General features: G+C 35.6%; 1 protein-coding gene across 3 annotated transcripts in view; it reads left to right on the forward strand.

Annotated features, from left to right (window-relative positions):
* SMIM3 (small integral membrane protein 3) overlaps window positions 1-2,019 on the forward strand; it is a 376,844-nt gene extending 374,825 nt beyond the window's left edge. For 2 of the 3 annotated variants that reach the window (XM_044069399.1, XM_044069400.1), the window contains exon 3: window positions 666-2,019. In XM_044069399.1, coding sequence (XP_043925334.1) covers window positions 683-862 — 180 coding nt within the window. In that variant the 5' untranslated portion in view covers window positions 666-682 and the 3' untranslated portion in view covers window positions 863-2,019. Of the gene's footprint in view, window positions 1-281; window positions 405-665 lie in introns of those variants that run through there. The other variant, XM_044069401.1, reaches the window with a different exon arrangement.
* Window positions 2,020-14,970: the final 12,951 nt, after the last annotated feature.

Consider the following 14,970-nt stretch of genomic DNA (forward strand, 5'->3'; position numbering starts at 1 on the left):
CTTGGTTTAAAAGACTTGAGCTGGAAGTGAATAGTATCCTGTTTCTGGCAAACATCATCTGTTTTTGTGTAGAATCCATTTACGTCATTGGCATGTCCTAACCTGCATGCATTAATCCTGTAGTAATAGCTTCCTTACTATTCCCTCCAGCTTGTGCTGGTTCATCTAAGTTTGCAGTGTGTACTATTTTCTCACTGCTTGTATTACTTAAAGCTTTCATATTTGGAAAATTGTTGAGAAGCACGTTGGCACAGTCTCACAAAAGTATTCCCAACTGTATAACATTAGACACTGCAGCACTGACTCTATTCTTACAAACTGTATAAGTGTTGTTTTACCTTGTTTGGATTTATGTTACTGATTTTCATTTGTGGTTTGCAGACCTCTGACTCCGATGTAAGAGGGTAAATTTCAGCTACTTCTAATACATCTAAACTGTCTACCTCATAGCATTTACTGACAAAGGAAAGGAAAGGAAGATGGTATGCATACCTGATTCAGAATGACACACCAGGGATGGGATTAAGAGAGACAAATAAATAAAAGTAACCCAGTATTAAAACTGTTACTGAAGAAATGCATCATAGCAATTTAAACTCAATGAATAAACTTAAGCTGGTTTTAGATTAATTAAACCTTTGTCTCATCTGTTCTCTGCTCCACAGTAATCCTCTGATCTGCGATGATGGACTCGACCACCTCTGACAACTTGTCCTACCCAAAGCACATATTGGATATCTGGGCCATTATCCTTGTTATTATTGCCACTGTCATTGTGATGACTGCCCTTCTGCTGTGTCCAGCAGCAGCTGTGATAGCATACAGAGTAAGGACTAACCCAGCAAGGAACGGGATTGTGTGAACCAGCATTGTGAAGGGACTAGCAGTTCAGACCACTGCACTTTATAAGCATCTTAAACAGGAAAAAAGGAATGTACATAGAAAGAAACTTCTGGAGATACATGCAACAACAAATGGCAAGTCATCATGAAATTATAGAAGAATTGCGCTATACCTAGTGCAGAATTTAAAGTTTCAACTGACATGCCTATCAGCTTCAGTGTATTTTCCAAAGTCAGTGTAATTCCAAGAGTAAGCATTGCACAGGATGATAACATTTTACTTTTAGGAGGAATTGTTAGCAACTTACTTATATACATATGATTCACAGTATTATATTAATCCCTTTCACCCCCAAAGCTGCTCTCAGTTTTGAATGGTTAATGTTATTTCACTTTCTTTAAAGGGAAATGCTATTTATGTGAAAATGTGAAAGGAAAAATTAACATATAAAATCTGTAATACTGTAAACAAAAGTTAGGAGCAGGTTTTAAAATGTGCGTGTTAAAGTTACACTCTAACTGCTTATTTCAAAATATGTTTTAGTTTAGATTATTGCATTATTTATGTTTCTTGAAAGTTTTCCTTCTTTTCTGAAGTACAAACTTACACAGTACCAAAGACAATGTCACATCACAAGTTTCACAGAAAAGCACATTCTGGTCATTATGTCCTCATTTCATGTTTCTGTTTTTTACATCTTTAACTGACACAGCAGTCATATTTCATTATCTACTAATGTAAATTAGATATAAATACTGAGTTTTACCACAAGATGTTATGTTTTTCTGGATTGGTTTTTCATGTTGGATTGCTTATAGCAAGAAAGACACACAAATATAAGTAGCCTTGCACAGTTTTGCTAAAAAAATATCGGAAGATTATGGGTTCTTGCTTTTACAAATGTAATTCATTTTTGTTGTCATTTTGTATTCAGTAGACTAAGACACACACACACACACACACACACACACACACACACACACACACACACACACACACACTCTCTCTCTCTCTTCAGTTCCTTCTGCCTGCATTAAGTTTAGCCTAGGGCAGGGGTGGGCAAACGTTTTGATTCGTGGGCCACATTGAGTTCTAACATTTGACAAAGGGGCCGGAACAGGAGCAGATAGATGGCATGCTTTGAAAACATCACCTCATTGGGGGAAAAATACACATCTTGGGATATGGAGAAAACATGCGCTTTAATTTCCAATGAAAATGAAGAAAAGCATTACAATAAAATCTCTGACTTCGAAATGAGTCTTTAAACACTGAAAATCAAATAAATGACCATTTTATTTTAAAGCACTGAAAGTTCTGTTATCCTTCAGGATATCACCATCACTCTCCTCCTGACTGTCTTTTTTTTCAAAGACGGTAGGAGATGCAGATGTACTTGTCCTGTTCCTTTTATTCAGTTTGTTTCCCCGGTGCCAAAAGTCAACAACGACCGGTGCAAGGACGAAACAGTTGCAGCAAGTCAGTCTGTGAAGCGTTATATTTGATCTGCGCGCATTGTTTATTTTAACAACGTGCGTATCACGGAGACACACACAAAGTGCAAACGTGGAGTAATAGGCCTACGCTTCACCTCAACAAAGCCAATATATCTAGAGTACGCCATCTAGTGAGGAAACATCAAAATTGCAGGGGAAATAAAACATTAACAAGGTTAATTTATTAAATTTTTTCAAGTTTGGCGGGCCGAATCAAAACGTTTAACGGGCCGCATGTGGCCCCCGGGCTGTAGTTTGCCCATGCCTGGCCTAGAGTGTGAAGACCCAGTGCTTTATCACAGCCTACTGCAGTTTCAGCTAGATGCTGTTTTTTTTGAGCATTTACTTTGCATTCCCTAAACATATAGAGTTAGAAAAACACATTTTAGATGGATCTATCCATTTTTGGTGTTATGAAATTGTTGACTGTTACAGTTAATAGGATAACTGTAGCTTATGAAGTACATTTGAGATTTTATCCCTTTATATGTCCTTTTTACAAAATCAATGACATTCATTCCATGAATCCATGATAATGGCACATGGAAATTTAATTAGATACTGCTTTATTATAGAATTATAGAAAGTAAAAAAAATGCCATGAACCTTGATATTCAAGCATATTAAACTCTTAGTGAACTAGATTACATGACTAATTAGACTTTGAATTGACAAGGGTTTCAATGCTAAATTATCATGGGAATACGACACAGCTCCTACGATGAGAGTGCAGTGACATGAAAACCTTTTTAGCAACCGTTTCTAGAGCTCTTTTACCTGTGAATGGAACCTCAGAAATACTCAGACTAGTAAGCGTCAAACATTTATTTATCTGTAATCATAAAAGTCAGTGAGCTCAAGTGAAGCACATGAGCAAGAGTATAGTCTGCAAGTCTTGCAGGTAATACTATTTTACATCATGGACATATTTGCTTACTTTTCTGCAGTATACAGTGTCACCATGTCTTTTGTCTCTCCTGTTTGCACTTTTAACTGTTGAGTTTGCCTGCAAAAAACTGGCATCATATTTGAACAGGTTTATCCTTTGAACAAGACAGAGAATAATGTTTAACAGAAGATTACATGCAGTGGGAATCCAAAGTAACATTTTAATAGTTTTACTGTCATGGAATAGTGTTAAGCAGACTGCTACAGGAAAAATGACATCAGAGACAGATAATTATTTTTTGATTATAAACAGTATATAATTAGCAGATGTAATTTCTAAATTTTGTGTACACAAATACAGGTCATAATTGTTAGCACTGTATGCAAATGAGTTATAGTAGCATTGAATGCCAGTATTAATATATATAGCAGCCTGATTTTATTATGCTCATAAAGCCAAAAAAGACAGCTGAATCCCAACATCAGAGGTCTTTTTTTGGCTTTATGAGGTTTTTGCTGGCCACTGGTTCACAATGTTTTTTTTTTGTGGTGATTTTATTATGCTGACACAAGAGAGATTGAAGACGGATTTCCCAGTGCTATTGCTATTTTATGTTTTGTAAAATACAGCTTTCTTACAGTTTGGCAATATTATGTTCTTTATCTAAGTATTTTTGTAAGATACCAGCTGAAATAATATGTTCCTGCCAAAAGCACTGTCAACATTTTTTGTCAGAATTATCTAACACCATTAAATAAACGACACTGACATACAGTAAATGAAATAAGCATAAAATATTGACAAAAGGAGGTGTACCTCTTGGCTTTACACATATTAATAAACATGACTGAAACATCCTTTTTTTCTGAAAGGTAATTTTGATTAGAATGTTAATGGTTTTACATTCAAATTAATTATTATTAAACTTTATTTTTGTTTTTTAAATGCCCACTCCATGTTTATGTTTTTCTTTGGGAATTATGGACATGAAGCAGAGGTGTCTCACATGACAATATCCTGTTTGATGTCTGAAGAATGATACACTGCTTATGTACTTAGTGGTTTTGGATACAATCCCAGACAGAGTAAGTGTGCATAGCTCAAAGTCAACAGTGAATCATGCTTATTGTGTTTTAAGGTGTGACGCTGCTTTCTTACTCTGCCGTATTTTAATTCCTTTGTGTTGCACTCACACTCTGCACAATAGGAAGTAATGCGGTAGCCTCTCATTACTGGGTGCAGAATTTTCTCTCTCCCTGTAATATTTCAGACAGTTATATTTCCTCTGCAGCAGCAAGATTTGCCACAGACCCCTCAGGACAAGCAATGCCACTGCCTTATTGCTATTTTTTCACATCTTATATTTCGAAGCCACTTACTTCTACGTCCCAAAATGCATCAGTGCAAGAGTGTATTTTACTTGTAACCAAACGTGCGTGCTTAGTCAACTATTACTTTTCAGAGTCAGTCACATCTTTGATTTTTTTCTGTGCCATAATCAGCTGTTACATTCACTTTGTGTGATGGCCTTCAGTCCTAGCTGTATATGGATCCTGCCATTTTCACTTTTTGCTCAGTTATCAACTGCTTTAATTATTCCAGTGCCTGCAGGGTCGTGGTCCTTTGTTAACAGCATCACCACCATTTCTTCTGATATCAGCCATCGCATTTGCCCTTGAGATCAGCCACTCTGTCACCCACTCTTCGTCAGTAATGTCACCTGTCCAGTAACCAACCAGCTCCTCCCTCCTGTTGTTAGAGAGTCACGTTCAAGATTATTTTGACATTTTATCCCATGTTGCTTTCAAAATGAAAATTACAGATGGTTGTGACCCAACTTAAAATAGTGTCAACTACAGGATTTTTAAACTAAGCTAAAATTGTGGTTGCTGAATGCTGACTGAAATAAATAAGTTTTCACCTCAGTTTTAAACAACTACTGGTTATTTGCAAAAGTTCTACCAGACTAGCAATGCTAGTTGTTAATGTCTGTTTTATTTGTAGTACTGTCCTTTTACCTGCTGTGCTGCCAGATCCTGATGCATACAAACAGTAGACCTTGGCAAGGCATTAGACTGCATGTTTTGGCTTACAGTCCTTGCGTTTCTGCCTGTTTCTAAATATGTTGTTTTTAAACGAGGCATGAAAACATTTGCCTAGGATATACCCATAATTTATTAGAATGAACAAGAAACATAGCCATACAAAAAAGAAGATGGGTACAGAAATAATATGACATAGGTAGATAGCACCACCAATCTGTGAATGCTGAAAGCGTTTCTGAAAGTGCTCCACCATTATTTTTAATTGATGAATCCAGAAAAGGACATTTTGGTGCTGTGTAACATTTTGAGACAATTTAATGTCTTTTCAGAATATAAAATAAATTATAGAGAGAAGTGTTGTACCCACTTATGATTTGGGTTTAGCCTTACCCAAACTTAAAAGGACATAAGATTAAGTATTTAAGTGTATACATCAAAGTTTTTTGTTATGGCAGCTAAAGATATTTGGGGTAAAAATAAACATAAGAAAATACAAAAACTGAGAATATGGAGGCTTATTATTATGGTTATGGATAAGAAGATCCAGGTAGTAAATATGCTTTTAGTTACCTTAGTCTTGTATACAGGTCAGACATATGTTTATCAACCAGAGGATAAGTTAATGATACTTACTAAAGAGATGAATGAATTTATTTGTGATGTGAAGTTGGCAAAAGTTAAATGGGATGGGATAAAAGGATTCTCCCGCAGAGCAAAATTAGGGTTATCAGACTTGAAGGGGTACTTTAGAGCTATGTAGTTAAATATTATATATACATAACTCAAGCAGAAGGTTATAAATCAAATTGGAAAAGGATGATGTTGAAATGAGAGAGGAGGGAGAAGACTGATAGATGAAGAGAGACTAGAATTTTGGATACAAGCCCTTAAGTAAAACAACAACAACCAGACAAAATATTATACTAAAAAAGTAGCAGGAAGTATTTTAAGAACTATGCCAACATGGGAATGGAGAAAAGAGATTTGACCAATAGATATGCCTGCAAGCAGGGATATAGACAATAGGCAAGGAGGAGTGTTTGCAATTTACTTGAGGAAATTAGCAAATGAAAAGACATTTGGAACAAATAACTTGGGAGGGAAAATTGATAGTGTGAGAAGAGGCTAAACAGAAGTTTGGACTGTGGGTTAGAGACTGCCATCCCTACCAGAAATTTATGACAGAGTATAGACAAAGCAAAAGGGATAGGGGGTTGCTAAGTGAAAATCCAGCTCTGCTAGAATTTTTACTTAAGTCGGCAACAGAAACTACTGCTACAAAATTGAGAATTAGTAGGGTATTTAACACATTACATGAGAAGTATAGGAATCAACTGGAGGAGGTTAGTAATGACTGGGAAAAGAAAATGGAAAGGCAAATTACAATGAGGAGACATTTTTAAGGCTCCCAAGTATGCAAAGACTAGAAGGTTTAAAACTTTTGCAACTCAGATTCTATACCTTAAACTGATTGGTAATTTTATACCTCAAATTTATTTCAGATAATTTTTTTTCTCAGGTGGATGGATGGATGGATGGATGATAGCAAATGCTGGATATGTGGTGGTGAAGAAAGAAATAATTGGGAATATATTTTGCTGGGAATGTAATAAGATGACAGCTTTTAAAAATGTCCTGGATAGTACTTAATAGAAATGTTGGGGAAATGGTTGTAACTTGGACAATGATTCATCTGAGTTGGGATATATGATTATAGTTGACTAGCTATACAAAGGCCTTACTAAGTTTAGTGTAATTGGCTGTCAAAAAAAATCACTTACTGGAATTTGGAAATCAAAATGTATTCCCAATGTAAAGAAGATCTGTGCATTCTATAGGGGATAAAAGAACTTGAGGTGGGGTTTTGGAAAAGGAAAGGAACACATTTCATGCACATAAACAGAATTTATGGGACTAATGCATGCAGATTAATACTAAGTAAAATTAATGAATTTTAAAGGATGGCAGGAGGTGAGCAATTTGTGTAATGGTCAAGTGAATGAAAACTGTTAAAAAACACATATGTATACTGTATGACAAGAACAATGACTATTTATTACAGTATGTTTTCCTTTCTACTGCTGTTTCAAACCTGTCTCACAACCTGAAATATGATGATTTAATAATGGTATTTACAATACAGCTACAACACCTACCATCTTCTCACTGACTAGTGGAAGAACCTCTTTTGGCTTTCCATAATGTGAAGAAACCAAATATGCTCCAAACTGAAGATACAATGTATCATTTTGCATTAGAAGACTTAGCTATTAATTTCAAAGTGTTGTTCCAAAACATAAAAGTTTTCTTAATAAAACTATGCGTAACAAACATCAAACATTTTGCAGAGAACAGCACTATTGGTAGCACATTCTCAGCAACATCACTCCATTCCAGCACCATTTTGTGAAAATTCAACTCAAATAAACTGCAGCTCTGTGAACAACTCATGAACATCTATCAAAGCTGATGTAAGTATTGCAGTATCACAAGATGTGAGTTTATCAGCCGTATCAGCTGTAAACGAACCTACCGATACACTTTGTAGTCTTCCCACGATCTGCCTCAATATGAAAGAATTGTAGAGAATCATAAATCTGTTTAGCAGTCCTTAACTCTTGTTTTTCTTACAGCTGTAACTACATTTAGAAGCTGAACATCATTATAAATGATCATTTTACTGGTTGTTAAAGCTGTTTTCAGTTTTTTGTTATAAAAAGAAATGATTAAAAAGATTTGACTTGGTTGCCTTAACATGCTCCTGAAAAACAATTAGTGCTTTTCATAATATAAAATTTACTAAGTGGAATTAAGTTAGTTATCTTATGATGTCACTGCAAATCAGAAGCTGTTTATGTCTTTTGTATGGGTCAGTAAACAGCAGCTCACACACACAGATGGTAGTAGTCAGTGAACATGAGTAATGCATGTAAGTGAGAGTCTTAAACTGCATTTGGGTCACAGAATTAACAATGCAGATTTGCTTTTTTGGTGGGGGGGTAGAACTTATATCCTTGCAGATTCATAAATGAGTAAATACAAACTAAAGTCAGGTAGTCCAATAATCTATATGTGATTAGTGTCTCTATTTATTTATTCATTCATTTATTTGTATTTGTTTACTGAGAAAGTCCATCTGGGCATTAGAACCCCTTTTCAGCAGAGGCCAGGGAACAAAAGCTCCACTAGTAATTTTTAACATATATGTGCAAAACTGTGGTGGCAGTGGCACAGTGGATGGAGTTGGTGCCTCACAGCAAAATGTTCTTTTTTATTCTCAGCTGAAGTGCCTTTGTGTAGAGTCTGCATGTCTTCCATGTGTTTGCATTGGTTTTCTTTGGGTGCTCCAGTTTCCTCCCACATTCCAAAGACGTGCAGTAGGTGGACTAAATACTCTAACATGGTCATAGGAGTGAGTGTGTGTACAAGTGAGTGGATAAAAGAACAGCTGTGTCAGGGCTAGCCATCTGGTGGTATGAACCTTGGCTCTAGTTGCTTGTCACTGTTGAAGTGACACCCTGACCACATGTTTAAAATGGGAAAATGGGCTGTGGATGGATGGATATGCAAAAGTAAAACAAAAGCATAATAGATGAACTCAGATACCCCTTAATATGTTACAGTATGGTTAATACTACTATGACACACTAGCAAAATAAAAGATTATAGTATGCATGAAACAACAAAATATTCTAAGACATAATTTGAAATGTTGCATGAAATTAAACTGAGTGAGCATGATGTAGAAGTAGATCAGCTATGGTCTATGTGAAAGAAATATACTCATGAAGGACAGTAATGGCCAGTTATAGCTGAGACGTAGATTAGCTGTGAAAGAAGTTGGTTGAAGAAGATGTAATATAAGAAATCTATATATTTTCCAATAGGATAGTGAGGATTAAAGATATTAAGTAGCAAAATAAAAATGCGGAGGAATAAGATGGGAAAAGTAGCTATATATCCACTTACTATATACACCTTATAAAAGAGTTACGGTTAGTCATAGACTTGATGTTCTTAAGAAGGTATTGAGGTCCTATAGAGATAAAGAGATGCAATAAGTGTTTAAAGTGTGCAATAGGATAACCAGGAGATGAGCAGGAACAGCTTTGTGAGTCTCTCAGGAATTATTTCAGCTTAACTTTGGTTGTGTGAACATTACTATTAAATCTGTGTGACAAGCGGATAAAATTCCAAGGTTCAAACAATGACCATGAACCTCAGTAGAGGCCATCACTGGCCTCTTTCCACCTAGTTGTGGACAAAAAAATTTTCCCTAAACCTAAATCAATTGTAGTTTTAAACAATCCCTAAATATTTTCCCCAAACCATAAATCAATTTTAGTTTTAAACCCCAAAATATTTGATTGTCTTAATTACCTTGGCAATAATGTTCATCTCCTACCTGCTCTATTCTGAAAAAAAAAAAACTACCTTTGAGGGCAAAACTTTATTATCAACCAGTAACTGGTTCTTCCTAGTGCATTTGTTATGATTTACAAAATTTATCCCAAACAAGTGACCAATTTCTGTACTTTTCAAATCCTTAAAAATCCAGATCAATTCTCCCAGCTTAAGTCTAAAATAAATGGGGGATAATTTGTGTCTAGTTAATATTTCCTCATAAACAGATCTTTGAATCCCAAAATCTGTCTTGTAAAGAACTTCTGAACCATTTAAATCTATTACTTTCATATCTTGAACAGATACAGTAAACATAGACATATTCCATAAGGGCCTTACTGTTTTATAGTTAGGAGTCGTTACCAAATGCATTCATTGTGGTAACTGCTTTTAGTAAGGTCTTAATAGCAGAAAAAAACTGTCTTCTTCAATATTTTATTTATCTGACCATCACATTTTTAGCTAATTATTAATAGTGATCCTCAAATCCTCATAATTTGGGTTATTTATAGCGGTATTATCCATGATAGTAATCCATGAAAAGAAGACAAAGGTAGCATTGATCATTGAGATTGCTACAGCCAGTGACTACAGTGTTTTACATACAGAGGGAAACAAAATCATAAAATACCAGGATTTCTAAGCAGAAAAGAGGGCAATATGGAAGAAGGATACACAGAAAGTTCTAATAGTAGTAGTAGTAGCAATGTGTCTTATAAATTACAATCATACTTAGATATTTTACTGATACATGTAACTTCATATGAATTGCAGAAGGAGTCCATACTGGGCAAATTGCAGGTGCTGCTAAGATCACTTCTGGCTAACAAAGATTGAAACAATATTAATTTCATGAACTTTAATCATACTTTGATTTAGGAATGGGATCCATTCCTGTCATGGTATTAGAAACCCAAAAGACATGGAGAAATTAAAGAGTGGTACCACGTCCACTACTTTATATTTAGATTTATTAAAATTCATCCCATTAGGTTGAGACCATTTAAGGGATGAGTCTAAATAGCCCTAAATTATATACTATTCCATAACTGAAGTTACCATCACAGCAACCTTAACATTATCAGCAAACTTTCTAACCCAGTAGCCTTGAGTAATCTGAAAAGACAAATACATTAAAATGTAATGGTCCTAAAAACAAAGCCCTGAGAGACTCCTTTAGAATTTTTTTCTTTAGATTTATGACCTTCAATGGTAACTCTAGCAGACCTATTATATAAATAATCAATTATTAAGTTTATAATGTAGCCATTACATTTCTGAGTCTATTTTTAGCCATCGAATGAATGTTTCATTGAATGGCTATTAATGAAACATTAAACATCAAACATTTATTTTACCAAACAGTCATATCTTTGAAAATAAAATCATTGAATGGCCATAGTTGGCCAATACAAAGGTACCACAACATATTACTTACTTACCAGTAGCTTAACTATAAGAAAAACTGCCCTTTCCCCACTGTAGTGCAACCTCAGAGTTGGTATATAAAATTAGTGGGGGGTGTGGGAGGGTGCAGTCCCCCACAAAAGTAGTGTCTAGTGTTCACCAAGACTTCCTCTACCCCCTACTAATTTTATATACCAGCTCCAAGGTTCCACTACAGTGGGGAAAAGACAGGTTTTCTTATACCTAAGTTACCAATAAGTAAGTAGTATGTTGCATTTCCTTTATGTTGGCCAACTATGGCCATTCAATGATTTTATTTTCGAAGATATGACTGTTCGGTAAAAGAAACATTCGATATTTGATGTTCGATTAATAGCCATTCGATGAAAGATTCATTCGGTTGCTAAATATAGAACCCAACTTCCCTTTCAATAAAGCATTAATAATCTGATCCTGAGGTACTGCATAATTTGAATAAATCTAGACAAATCACATCAACAAATAAATACAAACCCAGGGTTTTAATTACATTAGCATTAGTTGAAAGGTAAAGCATTATCAGCAGGGCTATGTGAATTGCATGTTGCATGGAACAGTTTATGTTGTGAGAGAAGGATTCTTGTTGCAGAATAGTGCTGAATGACATTTTTAAGGTTGGGCATTTGTCTGGTTTATAGATTATGCTGTAAGTTATGAGTAGCTGAGAGCAGGGGGATAAATGGGTAGCTCAAGCCAATGGATGTATTTAAGGGTTGTACAGTGGTGGCTCAAGCCAATGGATGTATTTAAGGGTTGTACAGTGATGGGCCCTTGTCCAGTTAGTAGCACATTTTGATACTTTGTTGTAACATTGTCGTTTTTTTTTTTTTTTTTGAGTTGCCTGATGATTAGTAAAAAGAAAAGAATAGAATAGTGATGGCAGCAGAAAGGTAGAGGGTGACGTCATTTTTGCTACAATCTGCAAGATATATTTTTGGCTTTACAGACTGTTAGAAAATTTCGATGTTTTCTTTTTGATGATCCTCTCTGTAAACATATATTTTTAGGTTTCAATAATAATTGTAACTATCTAGCCAGGTTCCAATGGATTTGGAGCTGTGTTAAATTTGAGGTGGAATATATGAGTGCAGAACCACATGTTTATTGGCTTAAGGTTGCATATTTGGATGCAGTGTGCAAGTCATTGATTAAGATATTAAAAACTAACCGCCTAAAATAGAAGAATGGATATTCTGATTGCCACGTAACTGACTGAGATAGCTGTGAAACCACTGAAGTGTAGTTTGAGAGAGGCCTAATGTGGAACATTTTTATATTTATTTTTAATGTGAGACGGTGTCAAAAGCTTTTGACAAGTCTAGAAACAGAGAAGAGACAAAGTGGGCATGTTTCAGTTTTGTTTGATGGATTATTTCAAAAGTAAAGGGGTGTAGGATTCTTAGACAGATCCATTGATTAGTATAGAAAATTGATATGCAATGGCATCTGCACCTATTTTGATGTAATTCAATGGAAGATTGACAGCTGCTATAGTAATAGGCATTCATTTTTGAATGTATTTTCTTAGAGCAGATGTTGGGATGACTTTTAATTAGAATGTGGCAGTAGGTGAGTTAAGTTGCCGATATATTTGAATGCTTCTGGGTGTGTTGGTTTTAGCCAGTGCAGTTATAGTCTGCAAAAAGGGAGAACTGAATTGAGATGAAACGGTAGTTGGGACGTAATCTTGAACACATTTAGCAGTATTGTTTTACTTGGGCATAGTGGATGGTCAGTTGTTGCCCAGAAATGTTTTAGATTGGCTTGGTATATTTATTGGAGGTTGGTATAGCAGCTTATCATGTCAGCTTTGAGCTTAGTTTTGGTGAGATTGTGAAGCTTGCTGTCATTTTTGATGAAACAAGGTTTTCTAGGCTATATCTCTTTTACACATAAATATGTGGGTGTTAACAGTTAGTCGATTGGTGGGGTTTGATTGGATTCTCCTTCTTCTAAGGGAAGCTTGCTCATTAAGTATTCTAAGGAATGCTCTGTTAAATTGTAGTATGGCGTTTTCAATCACAATGTTTTAATGTGTCCCAGATAAAGGGTTTTAATGTAGTAGTGAATGTTTCAGTGTTCAATTTTGATAGGTAATCTGAGTATAGTGCTGAGTCATAGGTGAATTGGTAGAGAATCTGTTGGCAAAAGTTGAGAGATGATAATCGAGCGTACCTGGAAATTTGCCTAAACATAAGAATTTGATGGGATCTGAGATGAGATTCTGATCAAGTATTCATCTTATTATTAGGCTTACTGTATCTGGTAGAGCTGCTGATGATTTGGGTGAAGTCATATAGGTTCATGGTGGAAGATGGACAGTCTATAGCAAAGAGTTGTTGGTCTATGTTCAAATCACCTAAAAGGATAGTTTATGGGGGGGCGGGGGGGGGGGTGATGCCAGAAATCCCAAAAAGGATGTTTCTTGCTACTGAGATATTATCTCCAGTAATAATGCAAACAGTGACTATACAATGTTTTTGTAGTTATTTATTTTAAGGAAAGGGAAAAGAAGTTCTGCATTGCTGAACTGTGGAACAGGGTGAGGGTAGATGGATATTTCTAGGGAGTTAGGAAATCCTTTTACCTTACACAGCTCATAGCAAAAGTTACCTTCTTTAGATCAAAAGAAATCCTTATCTCCTTGTATTCTGCACTGATTAGACCCATCCTTGAGTACAGCTCTCTCTTTTTTTCTTATGATTATTTATAATGATGTTAAAGCCAAATGGGAGGATGTCTTCATATCTTAGTTCTGGCCTTAATCAATAAGGCATAGGAAAAAGGGAGAATGATGTGTTATCCAAAAATGTAGTTCTTTTGCTTTATTGTATAGTTTGGAGGTTAACATTGACTAGTTTTAGGCCTAAATTATTTTTGGGAGGACAATATATCAATGGTGGTGATAATTATAGTGGGCCTGATGGTTATTTTAAGTTTCCTATCAGGACCAGGATTTGGGTGGATGCCAATGCACAGGTATAGTTTTGGGGAGAAGTGATCAGTGTTTTTTTTTCAGTTTTAAGAATCTCTTTTAACTTTGGCTGGACTATGTAACTGTATGAATTTTACACTTGAAAAAGTGGATGCAGTAGATGTATAGGTATGGGGCCATGATGAAGGGTGTTTGTATTAAATTATATTTTGGTGCTTGCCAGATTGCAGATGTGATGTTGCTGGGTAGTACTATGGTGTGATATGTGACCGAGGGAAAGGAATAGTAAGACAGACACTGTTAGCCGCAGTATCATTGTGTTGTAGGTAATATTGTGGAACTTAAAGGAAATTGTAGGGAAGCTGGTGCAGAAGGCAGACAAAAGAGTAAACTTAATGTGCTACAGGGAGAATAAGAAAATGATCAGCTGTTTGAGAGTGTTGTGGTAGACTGCTAAGAGGTTTGGTTAGTTTACTGAAGTATGATGTTTAGCATGAAGAGAGGTTGAGGTGCTGCAAGGAGTATGATAGAAACAGGAATAAGTTTTAATAAGTACGGTAGAGACTACAAGAGCATGGAAAACAGTATAGGGAATAGGGTAGGTGGGTAGTAGTTATGAGTTAATGAATATCAGTAACATGATGTGTTAGGAGTTGGAGTTGTAGAGTGATGATGAGTGAAGACTGAGTGGCTGTGGGTAGACAAGTAATGAGATAGATGTGCTGTGTAGGGAGGGTAGTAACAGGTAAAGTAAGAGTAGGAGGAAATGTTGCAGAGGATTGTTATCATACAGAGTGGTGGTTGGAGGAGAGGTGGGTGAAAATAAGAGTGAGATATATTTTGTGGTAGGTTGTTTTGGTTAAGTAGATGAGGTATGATAAATTGGTTGGAGTTTATATTGGGTAGAAAGAG

This window comes from Protopterus annectens, chromosome 4.part0 (assembly GCF_019279795.1).
Source record: "Protopterus annectens isolate FY-2018-M chromosome 4.part0, PAN1.0, whole genome shotgun sequence".
In the NCBI taxonomy this organism is placed as follows: domain Eukaryota; kingdom Metazoa; phylum Chordata; order Ceratodontiformes; family Protopteridae; genus Protopterus; species Protopterus annectens.